Source organism: Bubalus bubalis, chromosome 4 (assembly GCF_019923935.1).
Source record: "Bubalus bubalis isolate 160015118507 breed Murrah chromosome 4, NDDB_SH_1, whole genome shotgun sequence".
NCBI classification, from domain to species: Eukaryota; Metazoa; Chordata; class Mammalia; order Artiodactyla; family Bovidae; genus Bubalus; species Bubalus bubalis.
Genome location: NC_059160.1, coordinates 13,362,537 through 13,379,311, shown reverse-complemented (window position 1 = coordinate 13,379,311; position 16,775 = coordinate 13,362,537). Strand labels below are relative to the sequence as shown.

Genomic DNA, 16,775 nt, shown 5'->3' with positions numbered 1-16,775 from the left:
CCCATTTCCCAGACGGTAAGGTAAACAGGGTGGCCAGGTCCCCTGCTCAAGCACGGCCACAGTACCACGGAGGCAACACAGACAAACCTACCTCCCGCCCCAGCCCGGCCAGCCACGTAATCCTGAAAACCCTCCTCCAGAAGGCCCTGCAAGAGCCCGGCCTTCTCCCTCTGCCCTCCCCCAAGACAGGGGTCCCACCATGGAGGGAGAAAGCAACCAGCCCCCAGCAACCAGCCCCTCCAGGGAGGGGTCCCGGCTTAGCCCGGGAGGTACCTCTCTCTGCTCCCTTCAGTTTAAAATAGGCCATGGGGACACCTGCCAAAGGCCCGGGGCTCCTGCCAAACAGGAGGGTTATATTTCTGGCCTGGCACCGTGAAACCCAGGGACAGCTTCCCGAACCAACAGCTGACTCCCGGCTGTGATGACAAGACTATCCTGAGAGTCGGCCCGGGGCCGAGCGAGTGGCAGGCTCCCTGCGTGTGTCCAGTGGGGTCGGGGGGAGCATCTCCACCCGGACTCCGGGAGCAAGGCGACAGCTATATAAGGGCACGTGCGCGGGGGGAGCCTGGGGGGCTGGGATTCCTCTGGTCCCGGCGGGAGCTCACCCTCACACGGGCCTGCGTGCACACCTGCCGCGGATGAACATTCCTGCACGCCATTCCCTGGCCCGGATCGGGCTTCCCCATCCCAGCGACATCACCGCACCCTCTCACCTGCTCCTGGAAGCCCAGCCAGAGGTTCCACCTCCCTCCTGCCACTCCAGTCCCACACACTGTGCAGCCAGGCTTTCCACGAGCAATGGGTGGGACCGCGAGAGGGCTCAGGGGAGTGGCAGGGACACAGCTGCAGGTTTTAAGGACAAGAAGCCCGGCCGTGGCTCGTGGTGTCCGGGCTTATCCCACGAGGCTCTGGAGGGCAGAGCTGAGAGACCAGAGTCAAACGATCCGTCAGCCTCACTCACCAGAGACCCGGAGCTGACCAACAGGGCAGCTGCCACTAGAAGTCTGGACACAGACCCACAGCCACCTGCCAGGAGCCTATCTATGCTTTGGGGCAGGGGCTGTCCCAGGAGCTAGTGGGGTCCCAGCCACTTGGCTCTGTGCTTCCATATCACAAAGGAACTCCCGGGAACAGAGTCTGCCTTCCAGTAGGTGCTCGAGCAGCCCACTGGGGCTGACGGTCCAAGTGGGAGGCTCCCCTGGCAGCCCAGGGTGGAGGCTGGGAACCCACTGTCCCCTGCGTCCTTCTATTCCTTTACACGTAAGTTGTCCTTGGCAACAAAACAATCTCCTCCTGCATCCACATCCACACCCAGAAACTATCAAAGGTGAGGGGAGATTAGTTCTGCAGGGCAGCGTGATGAGTCATCTTCACTTATGCTGTTTCTACCCCTCCGCTCTTCCCAGTGCTCTCCAATGACCACATATGAATTTTATTATCAGAAATAAAAGGACAAACTAACTTCCCTCTCACCTCTCAGACACCCCCATCAGTGGTGAAGATCGGCCACCTGGAGACCTCTACCCTCCCCTTGCCATCCCCTCCGACACATTCACACCCACCAGGGGAGAGTGTCACATGCAAGCGGATTCTATTTCTAGGGCCGCTCATTGCTGGGGAGGTAACAGGGCTGGACTTCACTGTTTTCAGGTGCTGGACGCCTGTGTGGCAGCAGGTGAGCCCAGCAGGTGCCCACGGAGTGCCATTTTCCTTCCTGTCATCCTTGAAGTGGTCTCTGCCATTGCCAAGGCTCCCTCACCACCTCCAGAGATGGCCTTGGATCTTTAACACGCCTGTAAATTTCTTTAAGAAACCCAGGCTGGTGGCAAGCCCCAGAGCAGAAGAGCTTCCGAACTCTATAATATCTGGCTGGGACGGTACCAGCCCACGGGCAGCCTCATGGGGACTCCCAAAACATAGGAGGGAAAGGAAAAAAAAAGAAAGCTGAGGAAGAAAGGGAGCCTGCAAGGAAGGAGAGGCTGAGGGGAGCTGAGAGGGACCCTGGACCAGAGCCTGGCACCACCGCGCCCACCTCGGTCCACCTACGACCCCTCCCAGCCCCAGCCCCTTCCACTTATCAGGTCATGCCCATCGTAGCCATTAACCTGGCCGTCCCCGGGCCTGGCACCCGTGGTGGGCACAGGAGGCCAAGAGCCATGCTCCGCGTGCCTCCGGGGTTCCGTCACAACACCAGGAAAGGCTCTCATGTCATAGGCACGCAGCAGTGAGCCAGCAGGCCTGGGGCGGGCCGTTCCACAGCCACCGGGGAGCTGACCTCAGCATGGGCGGCTGGGCCCGGAGTGGGAGCAGAGACAGGGCTTCTCAGGGTGCATCCATGCAGCAGGAGGCGTCCCATGTGTGCGGCCGTGGGCAGATCAGGAGGGGCGCCCTGACTCTAAGGGGGAGACCGCTCTCACGTCAAACACACCAGATACACAGGCAGCGAGTGAGACGTGACGGGGGACCCCAGAAAAGCTGCAACCTCCCCATTCTGGAATCACAAGACGGGAAGGGTGGTGATTCATGAGACCAAAGTTTCCAGAATCGTGAAGGACGAGGACAGAGCCGCGCAGAAAACCTCACGGCGACAGAGCCACAGGGGGCCGCTCAGGAAGCAGGGACGCTGGGGGCGGTGGCCCTCCCCGACAGCCAGATCCCCGGCCAACACCGGTGGCCAGGCTGCCCTCCCAGCGCGGTGGCCCTGCCCACATGCAGTCACGTGGCTCTTTAACAGGTGTGGGCGAGCAGAAACCACGCTGGGTCTGCAGTCCCATGGCCGCCCCATCGCTCAATCGGAGGGAAGCGGCGAGTCAATAACACAGCGTGCTGGGCCGTTCCCTCGCTTGCCAAACACGGATTAGGACATCCATGCGGGATGTCACACACATGAACCCCAAGGACGGTGCTGGGTGTGAGGGAGGGGCACCAGGGGCCCCTTGCGAGGGTCCACATCCACCATGGGGGTGACTCAGACGTGGACCTGTCCACAGGAACGTCGGATGTACATCTGGGGAGAGAGAGGTATAGCCCAGCTGTGGCCCTCAGCCCCTCTGTGCCTGAGTCTTAGCATCGAGCACGTGGACCAACTCTCCCACTTGGCTGGCCGAGTGCTCGTAAGATGAACTGCAAACGACAAAGGCGCCAGATACACCTGGGATGCTCTGATCAGGGTTCGCAGCTGAAACCAAGAGGCAGGACAGGTTGGTCAAGGGAGAGAGAGAGATAATGACGGCCAGAGGCGGCACTTTCAGGGACATTAGGCCCATGGAGGAAGCACGGAAGCAGAAGGAAGAGCAGGAGAGCGTCCATCTCCAAAGGGAAAGCCAAAGAGCCGTGCCTCCAAAGAGGGGGCTGTGTAGGCTCCTCCTCTACCACCCACACTGGCCCCCTGCCTGCCAGCCCAGCCACCACTGCCTGGCGTCCCACCTCGGGGCCAACTCCGCTCCATCTCCCCAAAGAGGGGGATGGGGTCCAAGGGAAGGAAGGTTCTGGCAACAGGAACAGACCAGAGGGAAAGCAGAAGAGGGGGCTGGGCAGAGAGCAGCTCACACAGACGCAAGCCTTCTGGGCCAGCCCATCCTCTAAACCAGACGGCCAGCAGAGCAGGGCTAAGCGTGTGCCCCTCCTGGGGTATCTCTCTGTGGATTACTCTCAAGGGTTCTACCCCACCCTGCATGCCCTGGTTGGTGGAGGGTGCGGTCTGAGACCCAGGAAGGGTCATTCTGGCCTGACACCTCTCAGGCCTCCCTGCACCTTTCCCCCGCTCTGCAGGAAGGTTCCCCCACCCCCAGGGCATCTGTGCCATCCCTGGCCTCCATGCTAGCCACCCTCCAGCATCAGAGATGCCTGGCGGCCACCACTCTGTATTTTCCAAGCCAGCAAATTCCATCAGCCACGGCTAGAGTCAGTGAACTCCTCTCGGCTGTGCCTTTAGTACATTTCACAGGCCTCTATCAAGTCGCTTCTGCTGTGACCCTGATTGTTCCTGCCAGGCCTTGGACAGGCTCACAGGCACCCCCAAGACACTTTCCCAGCAGCCTCACAGCTTCAACACAGTATGTTTACGAGCACACAAGACACGCCTCCTCGCTGCCCTGGAGAAACCCACACCCCCTCCACCCAGTTCTTCCTTCCATCCACATCGGATGACACTCTATTCCTCAGCCCCATGATTCACAGACACACTGCAGAATGGGGGCTGCTCCCACTGCCCCCAGAGCGGGCACGCGGCCTCCTCCCTATTGTCATCAGAGCCACATTCACCACCAGCCCCCGGGGCTGAGTCTCCCCGAGGCCTGGCCAACTAGGATGGCCAGGCAACACATGGAGAAGGGGGCTGGAGGACACACCAGGGCTGCCCTGAACAGCCCCCAGCGGGGCTTTACCCTGCCCTGCCCAGAACGAGGCCATCATTAGGCCCAGAAATTGGAGGGTCACGGTCCAGAAGGGCGCAGGTGTCCTGACGATGGGTTTGGAACAACTGGGCTACCGTTGCCTTGGCGCCAAGAGGGACGCGGACTTGGAATCCCAAACTTTTCAAGTGGGAGAGGTTGCCAGCTGTCCATCTGTCTCCTTCCGTCTCCCCGCCAGGCCAGCCTCAGGGTGACCGGGGTTCATGCCCTTCTGTGAGAAGCAGCTGCAGTCCCCCTTGCCCCAAGGAACCTGGGAGGAGGGCACTGGAGCTGGGAGAAGGATGACGTGCTGTGGGGGTGCGGGTAGGCAGCCCCCATCCTCCCCTGGATTTTGAGGAGCCTGCCCAGGTCTGCCCACGGGGACCGCAGCCCGTGACTGACGACCTCCTCCACGACAGACAAGCCCAGACACAGAATCCACCGGTTCAGGCTGCGGCCCACAGCCCCACCCCCACACCTGGGCATCCCCACTCCTGCCCCCAAGGGATGACTGGGGGCTGGAGGAAGCAGGCTAGGCCTGCCTCCACGTCCCCTCTTGCCTATTTCATGAGCGCAGGCTCCACCGACACAGCAAAGAAGCCACGTGGAGAGAACGGGGGGCAGGCAGTCCTTCCTGGTTACAGGGGGTCCATGGTCACCGGGCCCCACCCCCGCACATGGCTGGGCTCCAACTCAATGGGCTTCCTCCTTAGGCTTCAAAAGGGGGTCAAGAGAAAGAAGGCTGAAAGGCGTGCCTGTCTCTTGGCAAGAGTCAACCTGCCCTTCCTATCTGCAGGAGGAACGGCTTCGAGGACATCGCCCTGTGCCTTCCCGCACCTCCAGGCCCTCCCTTTGGCCCGAGAACCAGGAACGGGCCTGGCACCTTCCGGGGCTGCCCCGCTGGCTGGCAGGTGCGAGAAACGTGCCTTGGTCCAGGCACCTGCTCGCTGGCTTGGCTGCCCCAGGACGGTCCGGTCACAACGGTGCCGAGTTCCAGAACCAGGCGCTGCCAGTGAGAGGCAGAGGAGCAGAGCCTTGCCAGGGGCCGGAAGGCGGGGGGGAGACTCAGATGGTGCCCTGGACTCGTGGAGGTCTGTTCCCCCTCCACGCCAGGACCACGGCACCCAGGTGAGCTGCCTGGCTCAGACCTGTCCTCCCCAGGAGCCAGGACACACCGGATGTCTGCGGCTGGGACACTAAGACCATGGCAGGACAGGGCAGAGATGGGAAGGTTGGCACAAGAGGGTCCGTGGAACTCCAAGAGCGCGGCACCAGATGCCGAGAGACCGGAGCTGAGTCGACTGACCTCAGGACGCGGAGAGAAGGAAGAGCCCAGCCGTGCTCAGGGGGAGAAGGCTCCAGAGTCTGGCTGGGGCCGTGCGTCCCACTCCAGCACGATTTGACTGCCCCCCCCCCCGCCCCCGCGTTCCCCACCATTACCCGAGCTCTCACACCCGTGACTAAAGAGACCAGCAGCCAGATGGTCCCCTTCAGGGAGCGGCCAGGGGCTCACCATCTGGCAAGATCGATGCTGTGAGCCTGTCGCTCTAGAGGCCAGCAGCGCTGGGGGAGCCACAAAAGCTCAGTGGACACTGAGTGGACACTGCCAGGCTTTTACGACCGACCAGCCAGGCCTGGCCAGTAAGGTTCTCAGGAAAGCAGATCCAGAAGGCCACATAGGAGAAGCGGGATCCCAGGACGGAGAAGGGCAAGAGTAACTCAATCACAGAGGGGTTCCTGGAGGCAGCAGCCATCAGAGGCCAGGGGGCCTGAGAGCCTGTATCAGAGGAGACAGGAAGTCAGTGGGGCCTCCGTGTCCCTCCTCAGCCAGGCCAGGGCAAGGCGGCCACGGGGAGGGAGTTGGCGGGGAGGGTGGCAGAGGCAGAGACTGAAGCCTGAGCTGCCCCCCTTCCCACCAACTCCTCCCAGGCTGGCTGTGACCCAGTGCTGCGCTAAGCGGCTTAGCCGAGGGCCCTATCTCCTCGGCTCAGGGCTGGCGTCAGGGGCTGCAGGGAGCCAGTGCGACCACTAGTAAAAGCCAAGCTGATCCCTCAGGTCCTCTGAGCCTCTTATGTGCAAAAGAAGGACAAGTGCAGCGCCCCCGCTCTGGGCCTGGTGGGGATTCGGTGGGGTCGTGGGAGTGAGCACAACTCTCAGCCTGGCACACAGGAGACCTCCACACAGGGGCCCGTGACAGTGGCGTGGAGGCACTGTGGGTCGGAGCAGCAGAAAACAAGGAACAGAGACCAGGCTCTGTGCGGTGACCTCGGCAGGAAAAAGGTGGACGAGCCTGTGGAAAGCTAGAGCATCTCCCAGACAGGCTCGAGGAATGACTCTGCACCAGGAAGGCCCATCCTTAGCCTTCATCCCCACCGCCCCCGACCCCAGCACATCAGTCCACCCACAGCCCAGCTACCCGCTGCCCTGAAGAAGAGAGAGCTTTCCTGGGTCCAGAATGGAGTGTCCCCCTGAGCACAGCCCACCGCCTGCTGCAGCCCCCGACTCTGAGCAGCTGCCTGGCGGCCACGGTGAAAAGAGGGCAGGGAGCTCTGCCCTCCACGCTCCATCGGGACACAGCCTGGCCGGCAGCATTCCGTTCTATACTGAGCAAGTGACGCAGCAGAGCCGCAGGCCGGCCGTGCCGACCGCCTCCAGCCCCACTGAGCAGCGCGCTGGCCAGGCCAGCCTCTCCACCCAAGGTCAGGACCGGTCCAGGCCGGGGCCCACACCCACCACACAGAGCAGGACCAGGGTGAGAGCACCGGGGTGAAGCCAGGGCCCCTGCATCCAGCCTCTCACGTAGAGGGAAGAAACCCAGGCTCAGAAGGAAAATGCTTGTTCAAAACTCTCACAGCCTGTTTCTCTGGGACCACTTCTTTGGGTCACCTTTTCAGGAAGTCCTTCCTATCACATACAGTCATATACATACACTTTTTTTTTTTTTTTTTTTTTTTTTAGGCAATGGCAACCCACTCCAGTACTCTTGCCTGGAAAATCCCATGGACTGAGGAGCCTGGTAGGCTGCAGTCCATGGAGTCGCTAAGAGTCGGACACGACTGGGCGACTTCACTTTCACTTTTGACTTTCATGCATTGGAGAAGGAAATGGCAACCCACTCCAGTGTTCTTGCCCAGAGAATCCCAGGGACGGTGGGGCCTGGTGGACTGCTGTCTATGGGGTCGCACAGAGTCGGACACAACTGAAGTGACTTAGCAGTAGCAGCAGGTGGCTTAGATGGTAAAGAATCCACCTGTAATGCAGGAGACCAGGGTTTAGTCCCTGGGTCAGAAAGATCCCCTGGAGAAGGGAATGGCAACCCACCCCAGTATTCATGCCTGGAAAATTCCATGGACAGAAGAGCCTGGTGGGCTACAGTCCATGGGGTCACAAGGAGTCAGACACGACAGACCTCCCCCCACCTTATATTCGGGTTCTTTCACCTTTGGTCCACCTCAAAATGTCCAAGCGTGCCCCACCCCTGTTTCCTCACCCCACTCAGCTCTCCCCCTCTCCATCCCCAACTTCCTCCACCTCAGATGCCAGCAGCTCCTGATGACCCTCCATGAAGGCTAAGTCCAGGGCAGCAGGCTGGGAACTAGGACACCTGGGCTCCCATCCCTCCCATGAGAGGTGACCGACCTAGGCGACGGATCTCAGCAAGCAGAGGCAAGGAGGCTTGGAGCCAGGCCCGGAGTTGCAGAGACTCGACGGAGCCCACACCCCCTGCTGCTTCTAAAGGGGAACGAGAGCCCCTACCCCGTCTCTGACCTGAGCGCAGCCATCGGACTCCCTCGGGCAGCGGAGCTGGGATGAGGCAAGTCCCAGGACAGACACTCCTCACCCCTCCCATCTGGGAAAGTGAGAACACGAACCATCATGGTCCCCGTGTAAACAAGGCCACAAAACAAAAGGGGCGGGGGCTCTCCTCTGCCAAAGAGTCCGAGGCAGGGGGGCAACTTCCCAGGAAGGATGCCTGCCTCTCACTGCCCACCCCAGCTGCCCCGGGCTGGCCTTCTCCCTCTTCTCCGGCCCAGGAGGACTGGGGGGGAGGCTCAGGCCTGGATAACAAGAGGCTCCTAAGATCCAGGAATGAATCTTGAGCCCCGTCTGAACCTAGTCCTGCTCTGCCCTGTGGCAACTATGGACAGCCCCCTCTCAGGAGACAGCAGCCACCTGACCCTCCCTGGGGAGACCAGGCCTCTGGTCCCCAAGGAGAAAACCCATCGGGGACCTCCCTGGGGATGAAAGTGCCGCTGGTACAGGGCCTCCTGCAGCCCACACGCCCGCACCCCAAGTTCAAGCAGTTGAACACTAACTGGTCTGCATGCTGCCCCACCAGGGATGGGGGTCTGAAGTGGTAACAGCCTTTACCCCATCTTCTGAGTGGGCGCATGAGGGCATTCGACTTGGCTCAGAGCAGGGCGAAGGGGCAGCTGGCTGTGGGTCTAAACCCAGGTGTCCCCTCCCAGCCAGGGCTCTCCCGTGAGCCACGGCAGCATTGACACGGCTCTCTGGGGAAGAGGACTACGGCAAGTGGGCTTTGCTGCCAACTCAGGAGAGGAGCCAGCCCCGTCGTAACTCAATGACATTCACAAAGGGCACCGTGGGGACAAACAAAAGCCACAAACCACGTTCAGCACAAAGCAGGCTGGCCCCTGGCAGCTGCAGTCCCCGCTGGGGCCAGTGAGGACTCTGCACGGGGCCCCAGGGAAGGCGAGTGTCATGCCGCCAGACGAGGGAGCAAAGGACGCAGAGTCGGGACCCAGGTTCAAGGCTCAGCTCGGCAGCCTTGAACCTTCAGCCTCAGACCTGGGTCTCTCTGACCCTCACCTGTGAGGCGCGAAGAGCGCCTCTTCTCCAGAGGACAGATAGAAGGTGCTGTGTGCACTGCAAACAGCAGGGAGGGAATATTCTAGTCTTCCTCTGGAGGCTGGAGGGGGAGGGGAAGGGACGGGAGGTGGGAAGACACAGGAGGTCATAGGGAACATCCTCGGCAAGACCGAGACTCCGAAAAGCAACCTGCGGACTTGCCAGGCAAGCCCTCCATCATCACAGGAAGGCCGGCCTGCAGCCGGCGTCCGCCAAGTTCATAAACATGATGAAGAAGGCTGTTTGCAAAATTCATGCAGTGGAATGAGCTGCAGATGGTGGCGGTGCTGCCCTCCGCAGCGGGAACAGCTGGCCGCGTGGACGCAGGACCCACTCGGCCCACTTGCGGCTTTGCAAGGGGAGGGGGTGCTGACCTGCCCTCCCCGTGGTGGAGGTCGGGGAGACCCTGAGCCAGGAAACTGCCATTCATTCCAGAGAGATCAATCAATCAGGTTTTTAATTTCAGCCCCCCCAGGAGGGCAGGCCAGACCCAGACAGAGGAGCAGGCTGAGCCTGCCTGGCAGGACCCAGCCCTGGAGGGTCCTCCATGAGGGTAGAGGAAGGTGTCAGCAGACCTGAGGTCCTCCCTGGCTTGAGGAGATGGGGTGGGAAACGCAGGGACCAGAGCCTTCTCTCCTGCACGGGGCCCCGCCACACGGCCTGAGGTCATGATTACCCCAGTGGCATCAGCCCTCCTGCCTTTGACAGCGAGCCCCCAGGAGGCAGGTCCAGGACTTGGTGACCCTAGCTCCCAGGAGGGCAGCCCACATACAATGCTCTTTAAAAAATGTGATGAAAGGGATGGTGCTGATCAGGACGAAATAAGGAGGCCTCGGCCCCAGTTCAAGATGCCCCCTCCCCTTCCTGGCCACACTCCACCCCCGCTTCAGCAGCAGCCCCCTGCTCCAGGAAGCCCCCCTGCTGCTGAGTCACCCCCAGCACATCACATCTGAGGGAGCCGCCCTTCCCATGGTGCCGCTCACATGGCTGGGCTGCTGCTCCCCATCACCCATCTCCATTCCCATGTGTGTGTGCCTGGAGTCTGTGGGCCGGCCACATGCTCCCTCGGGGCAGGCCCACCTGAGGGGCAGGTGACCCCACAGTTCAGGGACCCAGACAGCGCTCCAAGACCAGGTCCACGACGAGCTCTCACAAACCCGCAGGACGAGCTGAGTGCTGAGCACCATTACCCACCCCTTTGCCTCCCGCTGAGCTCAGAGGAGAGTCATCAGGCTGCCACCGAAAATACGTCCTGGCCTGCGTGACAGAGGTGGGGTGCACATACCTGGCTTGCCAGTCTCTTCTCTACCTCCACCCCCATTCCTTCTAGTCCCCAGAAAGCCCCGGCTAAGCTCTCAGTAATACCACAGAGACCGGGTCAGACTCAGATCCAGCCGCTGCACACCGGACACTCGTCACATGTCATCTCGTTTACGGAGAGGAGCAGTACAGCGCAGATGGACAGCACAGGTGCCCACTGGTGCCAACTCACCCTGAAACCACCAGCTGTACGACCTGGGCAAGTCACCTAACCTCTCTGAGCTGCAGCAGCAACATGGAACACCGTACCACCCCTCTCTTGGGGGTGTTGCTGAAATGAGGCCTGTAGAGTGTGTACACTTTGGCAAGCACTCAATCAACGGTCATTAGTATCACACGATCACATAACCCCCTCAGGGTATCACTGTCTCCTCTGCCACGGAGGAGGTGACGCTCGGAGACACCAGACAACTGGTCCAGAGACAGAGGAGACAGAAATGGGGGCTGGAGTCCAGCTCTTTGGGTCTTGGGGCCTCTGTTTTTGCAACACCATGGGCGTGCAAAGGGCACAGAAGGACAGAAGCAGCAGATGTACCCTCAACCCTGGGAAAACTCAAGTCACAAGAACCAAGGAGCTGTGGGACCCTGGCTCACTAGACTGCCCCCTCCCTGACTCTGGCAGCTCCCTGGGGATTCTGGAAGATAAGGCATGTCCTCAGCAAGTCTCTGTTTGAGAGGACTGGCTAGTCTCCCCAGATTGAATGCTGCTGCAGCAGCGAGTCCAATGCCCCCCACCCCAAGCTAATCAGATTGACACCTGCCCTCCCCACGGCCAAGCAGGAAGGTGCTGCTGGCTGGGTCCGGCCGTCAGGTCTCACATGTTCCAGCGCGATGGGAAAGCAAGCGTTTGCAGTGCTCTGGCTACAGTACAAACCCAGCTTGCCGGGGGAACCAGATTCTCCACCAGCAAATAGCCAACCATCACCAGGGCTGGCAGAGAGGGTCAGGGGGCACCTCTCGAGTCATAAGCAACCCACTTGAGAGGGAAACATACCCATGCCCATCACAGCCAGTCTCCATCCGCCGAGATCCCAGTTGCGCAGACGTGACCTTGAGGGGAGTGGCCACTTTCACAAATGTGATCCCCAGTGGTCTCCTGGGCCACCCCGGGGAAGGACACACTTCTGCCCCGCTTCACATAAGAGGGAACTCAGAGGACATTAGGTGACTTTTCCAGCATCACACAAAATAATGAGGAAAATGCTCCCAGCCAGTGTTCTTGCCCGTGACATTCCTGGTTGTCTGCCCTCTTCTTCAGTCACTCACTCATTCGCTCTCCACTCATCCCTTCATTCATTCACTAAATTTCTTCCCTAAACAGCTCTAGTTCACTGCCCTCTGGGTTGTATATCCCCAGATGCCCGAGAAAGCCTGGGAGACCAGGATGGCATCTTTGTTTCCTGCAGACCTGCCGGGACAGCACCTCTCCTGGCCCCTGCAGCAGAGCAACTGCGTCGGGAGGCTGAGACCAGCACAGCCCAGGCCCCGCCCCCACCCAGCATGCAGCCCTGGCCTAGAATTGCCCCTCCACTGCACATTGAAGCTAAGAGCCTCATAGAGAACACATCCGAACCACCCAGGAATACAGCTCCGGGGATGTTATTTTTGGAGGAGACATGCAGTAAGGAACAGGAGGGACCGAGCAGCCAGTCACCCAGCTCACAGGCAGGGGCGTGTGGCCAGTGAGGACCCGGCCATTTAGTCAATTAGCAGCAGGATTGACTGAGTGCCCACTACAGGACCTGGGGCAGGGGAAGAGGGGTACTGTGAAGGATGAACAGAGGTCCTGCCCTCAAGGGGCTGATGGTCTGGTTGGAGGGGACATGTCTGGAAAGGGAACTGTCTGAGCAGGACACAGACCCTAAGCACCACCGAGAAATTCAGAAGGTGCAAGCACGGCTCTAGAACGCGTAGTTGAGGGCCGTGTATGAGTGCCAACATCGCAAAACCAAGGAGAAAGAGGAACAAAGCACAGCCAGGATGGGGGTCCCCTCCAAGAGGAGAGGCCAGTGATGACCACAGATGTGCTAGTGAGGCTCTGGCCTTGGGGGTGTGGTGGGTTCGGGGTGGGGGGGTCCCTTCTATTAACCTTTATAACTTACATGTATCTTCTGTACCTTTAAAATACTACCAAATGAAATTATTTAATGTTCTTGCTAAGTTTATTATTAATAATCAATAGTGAGGCTGGGGCGGGGGGTGGCTGGAGAGCTCCATGAAGATGGCCTGCTAATAGTGACTGGGAGAGACAAAAAAGATGAGGCAAGGTGCAGTCAGGGGGAGGCCCAGCTAGCAAGCTTAGGGTTTGCCCACACCCCTCCCCTCTGTCGCCTGCTCCATGCTCCTGCAACCAGGGGAAGGCGGCTGACAAGTCTGAGAAGGGGCCGGGGTGCATAGACTGGGGAGGACCGGACTGGCTGGACAGGGCAACTGTCCTTACATGAGAAGACAACCCCATAGAAGAGGGCAGGCAATCTGTCCCTGCAGCTCTGGGGAACAGACCAGGACCGATGAGAAGGAACTTTTCAGAGTAAAACACCCCTAGACAGTAGATGGCCCCCCCGGGAAGTGGGAGTTCGGTGGCCTCAACAGAGAAGGGAGAGGGCCAGCACTGCACTAGAGCACGTGGACCAAACACCACCCCCAGGACCAGGAAGCCAGAGGTGGACTTGTCAGGATCACCCGGGCGCTTATAAACCAAGTGTGTGTTAGTCGCTCAGTCATGTCCCACTCTTCGTGACCCCATGGACTGAAGTCCACCAGGCTCCTCTGTCCCTGGAATTCTCCAGGCAAGAATACTGGAGGGGGTTGCCATGCCCCTGGCTCTCCTGCATTGCAGGCAGATTCTTTACCAACTGAGCCGCCTTGTTAACCAAACCAAACCCCAATCCCCACTCCTGCCCAAGGGTGTGAGTTGCAAGCTTCCCAGTGACTCTTGACGCACAGCTAGGCTCAAACCACCAGACTGAATGTCCTCTGGGTGTTCTCTAGTTCAAGATTCCGGGGGGCAACAAGGGGATGGAGAGGAGGCGGGGGAGGGAACACACCAGATCTGGGTGATGGTGGCGGGGAGCAGAGAGTTTCCAGTTCCCACGGCCCTGAAGACCCAGTCCAAACAAACCACGCTGCTGCTGAGTTCTCCCTCACTGTTGTTAAACAAACCTTAAACAGGTTTCATATCCGCTGCTTATCAGAAGGAATTTAAATGTAAATAAATAAGTAAAGCTCACAGTAAAAAGAGAAAGGAGCTTATCAAGGAAGCTGGAGCTCGGGACAGAAAATATCTGGGGAGGAGATTACACGGATGATCCAGGATTTGCGTGTGTGTGTGTGTGTGTGTGTGTTGGGAGCAGATACCTGGTGACACAGGACACTCTGGGAGCTGAGAGGCCTGTGCCTGCCCCAATCACCATCCTCTGGCTGTTAGAATCTTATTGAAAAGAAAGATCCAGGGGTGCACGCCAAGACCAGACAGCAAGGACCTCGGGAGAAGTAGGGGCTGAGTCCAGCAGGCTCTGGTCCCCTGCGGGGCTCGGGGGACTGCCCGTCTGCACCAGAGAGGCAGCACGATGCTTGCAGGAGGCAGGGAGACCCTACGCTGGGCTGGCCCGGCCTTCGGAGAGCCAGCCCAGCCTCAGGGAGCTCGCAGCACGGGGCAGAGAGGAGCAACGGACTCTCTGCTGGCCGGACCCACATGCCACAGCGGGTGAAAAGGTGGAGGAAAGTGAAAGACCCTGCCCGGAGCCAATGAGAAACCCGACCCAGGAGATCATCTGAAGGTGCCGCCCGCCCACAGCCTGGAGCGAACCCCATGCAGGCTCCGACGCCAACATCTGTTGCCCTGGCACCGAAGCGAGCCAATTCCACGTGAATTTCCACCCGCCCCGCCCTGCCAGCCCCACGCTTTGCTGACCTCTTCAGGGTGGGCCCAGCACGGGCACAGGGGGAGCCGGTAGTCATGCGTGGATCTGGAGAGCTCCCTCCAAGCCCTCTCCCCAGGGCACCTCTCCCTCGGGAAGCGGGGGCAAGGCCAGGGACCTGGTCCTGGCCAAGGCCAGAGCGAGGGCCTGACCTGGGAGCATCGTCCCCACTGACTCCCCACCCCAGAGCACGCTTGCGTCTGCCGTGGGGGCAGCAGAGCTAGATCTTCCTTCCTGACCTGGAGGGTCAGGGTACCACCAGCAGGAATCCAGAGGCACCAGACGGGGGGAGGCGCCCGGGCCTGGTCAGGGAAGCCGGGGGCGGGGGGGACCTGGGATGTCCCTGCCCTCTCCACCCCCACCCCCGCCTGCCTCTCTCATGTCTGCACCTGCTGCCTCCTGCAGGGATCACAGGCCCCATGGGGCAGAGAGAGAAAGAATGTGTGGCATTCTTGGCAAGAAGTTAAAATTACTTTTAAGAGCCCACAATCCTTACACACCCAGGCACACACTCTTGACTAAGCAGTGTCCCCAGTCTGAGGCGTCCTTCACCTCCCGGCCAGCAGGCTGATGGCAGGACATGCTGGGCCCTGATAAACAACCCCCCCACCCCAGCCCTGCCCCATCACTCCAGGCAGGGAGGGGCGCAAGAGATCCTACTGGCCGGGGGTCTCCGGATGGGGGTCAAGGAAGCCCCGTGGCGTCCTTGGGGGTCTCCTGGGTGACCTTGGGACAGGCAAGCTTCCAACAAATCAGTACTTCCTCAGGGAGCAGAGGACCAGAGCAGCAGCTGACTGGGGAGGAGAGTGGAGAGTGAGGGACACGGGTAGGGGGTGAGCTGGGAGCAGCCAGTAGGACAGGCTGGGAGGGACTCTCACCCCCTCTGGTCCCAGAGTAGCCGGGAACACCCCTAGGGCTGAGATGGTCTCCAGGAACTGAGAAACCACTGTTCTACCCTTATTTTGGGAGACTGTGGCCCCAAATATTGAAGAGCATTCAGTAGGCATCGACTATTTGCAGAGGCAAGTGCAAAGGAAGCACTGTGTCCTCCGGAAACGTTTGGCCCCAGGGCGGGATGGGCTAGGCCCTGGTGGGCACTGTTTGCAACAGAGGAGACCATCTGGTCAGTGGAGGGACAAGGGCCGGGGGTGGGGCTGTGGGGAGATGGGGAGACAAGGTCAGGGAGAGAAAAGCTGGGACCCGGGACCAAGCACCGGGGAAGACATCTGCTTCCCCAGCTGAATCCCCGGAGGAACCGGAACTGAGCCTGCCTCCTGACCTCCATGGAGAAGGAATGACAACCCACTCCAGTATTCTTGCCTAGAGAATCCTGTGGACAGAGTATCCTGGAGGGCTGCTGTCCACAGGGTCGCACAGAGGTCAGACACAACTGAAGCGACTTAGCACGCATGCAGGCATTGGAGAAGGAAATGGCAACCCACTCCAGTATTCTTGCCTGGAGAATCCCAGGGACAGAGGAGCCTGGTGGTCTGCCATCTATGGGGTCACACAGAGTCGGACACAACCGAAGCGACTTAGCAGCAGTAGCAGCAGCCTGACCTCCAAGACCCTTCATCCCCTTGGGTGATCCAAGATGCCCCCCACTTCTGCCAGGATTCCCAGCCGCTCAGGCAGGCTCGGGCAATCTGGGGGCAGGAGGTGTGCAGGGGGGCGGCCAGGGCAGTGCTCGGACGAGCTGGAGCAGGGTGGGAAGGCTGGGGAATGAGCCGAAAGGGCAGGAGGCCCTGGTCTGCTGCTCAGGGAACCACAAGAGCGCCCACACAGCAGCGGTTCCTGAAACATTTTTGCAATAGAGGCTGAGGCAGCAGCGCCTACCAGACTGAAGGCTGCCGGCTGGGCCTGTGAGGCGGCAAGGGGCTCCGTCTGCATTCAGCCCGAGTAGTACCTGGCAGGACAGCTGTGCAGCCACAAGCCCGTCCTCGCTCTCTCCAGTTCAGCAAAACGCAGAGGGGAAGCAGCCCACTGCTCCACCTCTGGGCAGTCCCACCAAGAGCCCACCCCTCATCAGGCCTCAGGGCTCTCAGCCTGGGCACGTGCACAGGGCTCTCAGCTTGGGCACAGGTTCACGGCATAGACAGGTCCTGGTGAGAGGCCCTTGCCAGCCAGCCCCAGGCAGGAACACTGCAGAGGGCAAGTGTGGTCAGAAGTCAGGAGAAAGTATTTGATCAACAGTGAGAAAGCAGAGGGCACCCAGGGATGAGTCCAGAGAAGGCAAGTCTGGAGGCCAAGAGAGGAGCCAGAAACTCGAGGGGCC

The 16,775-nt window shown here is 60.2% G+C and overlaps 1 protein-coding gene across 2 annotated transcripts in view; it reads right to left on the bottom strand.

The window, feature by feature from the left end:
• Positions 1-16,775, bottom strand: part of TSPAN9 (tetraspanin 9) — a 191,774-nt gene that overhangs the window by 31,939 nt on the left and 143,060 nt on the right. Inside the window, exon 1 of one of the 2 annotated variants that reach the window (XM_044940976.1) lies at positions 5,905-5,926. The exons of the other annotated variant lie outside the window; for it this stretch is intronic. Within the exon in view, the coding sequence (XP_044796911.1) occupies positions 5,905-5,907 (3 nt within the window). The 5' untranslated portion in view covers positions 5,908-5,926. Of the gene's footprint in view, positions 1-5,904; positions 5,927-16,775 lie in introns of those variants that run through there. 2 annotated transcript variants of the gene reach the window in all.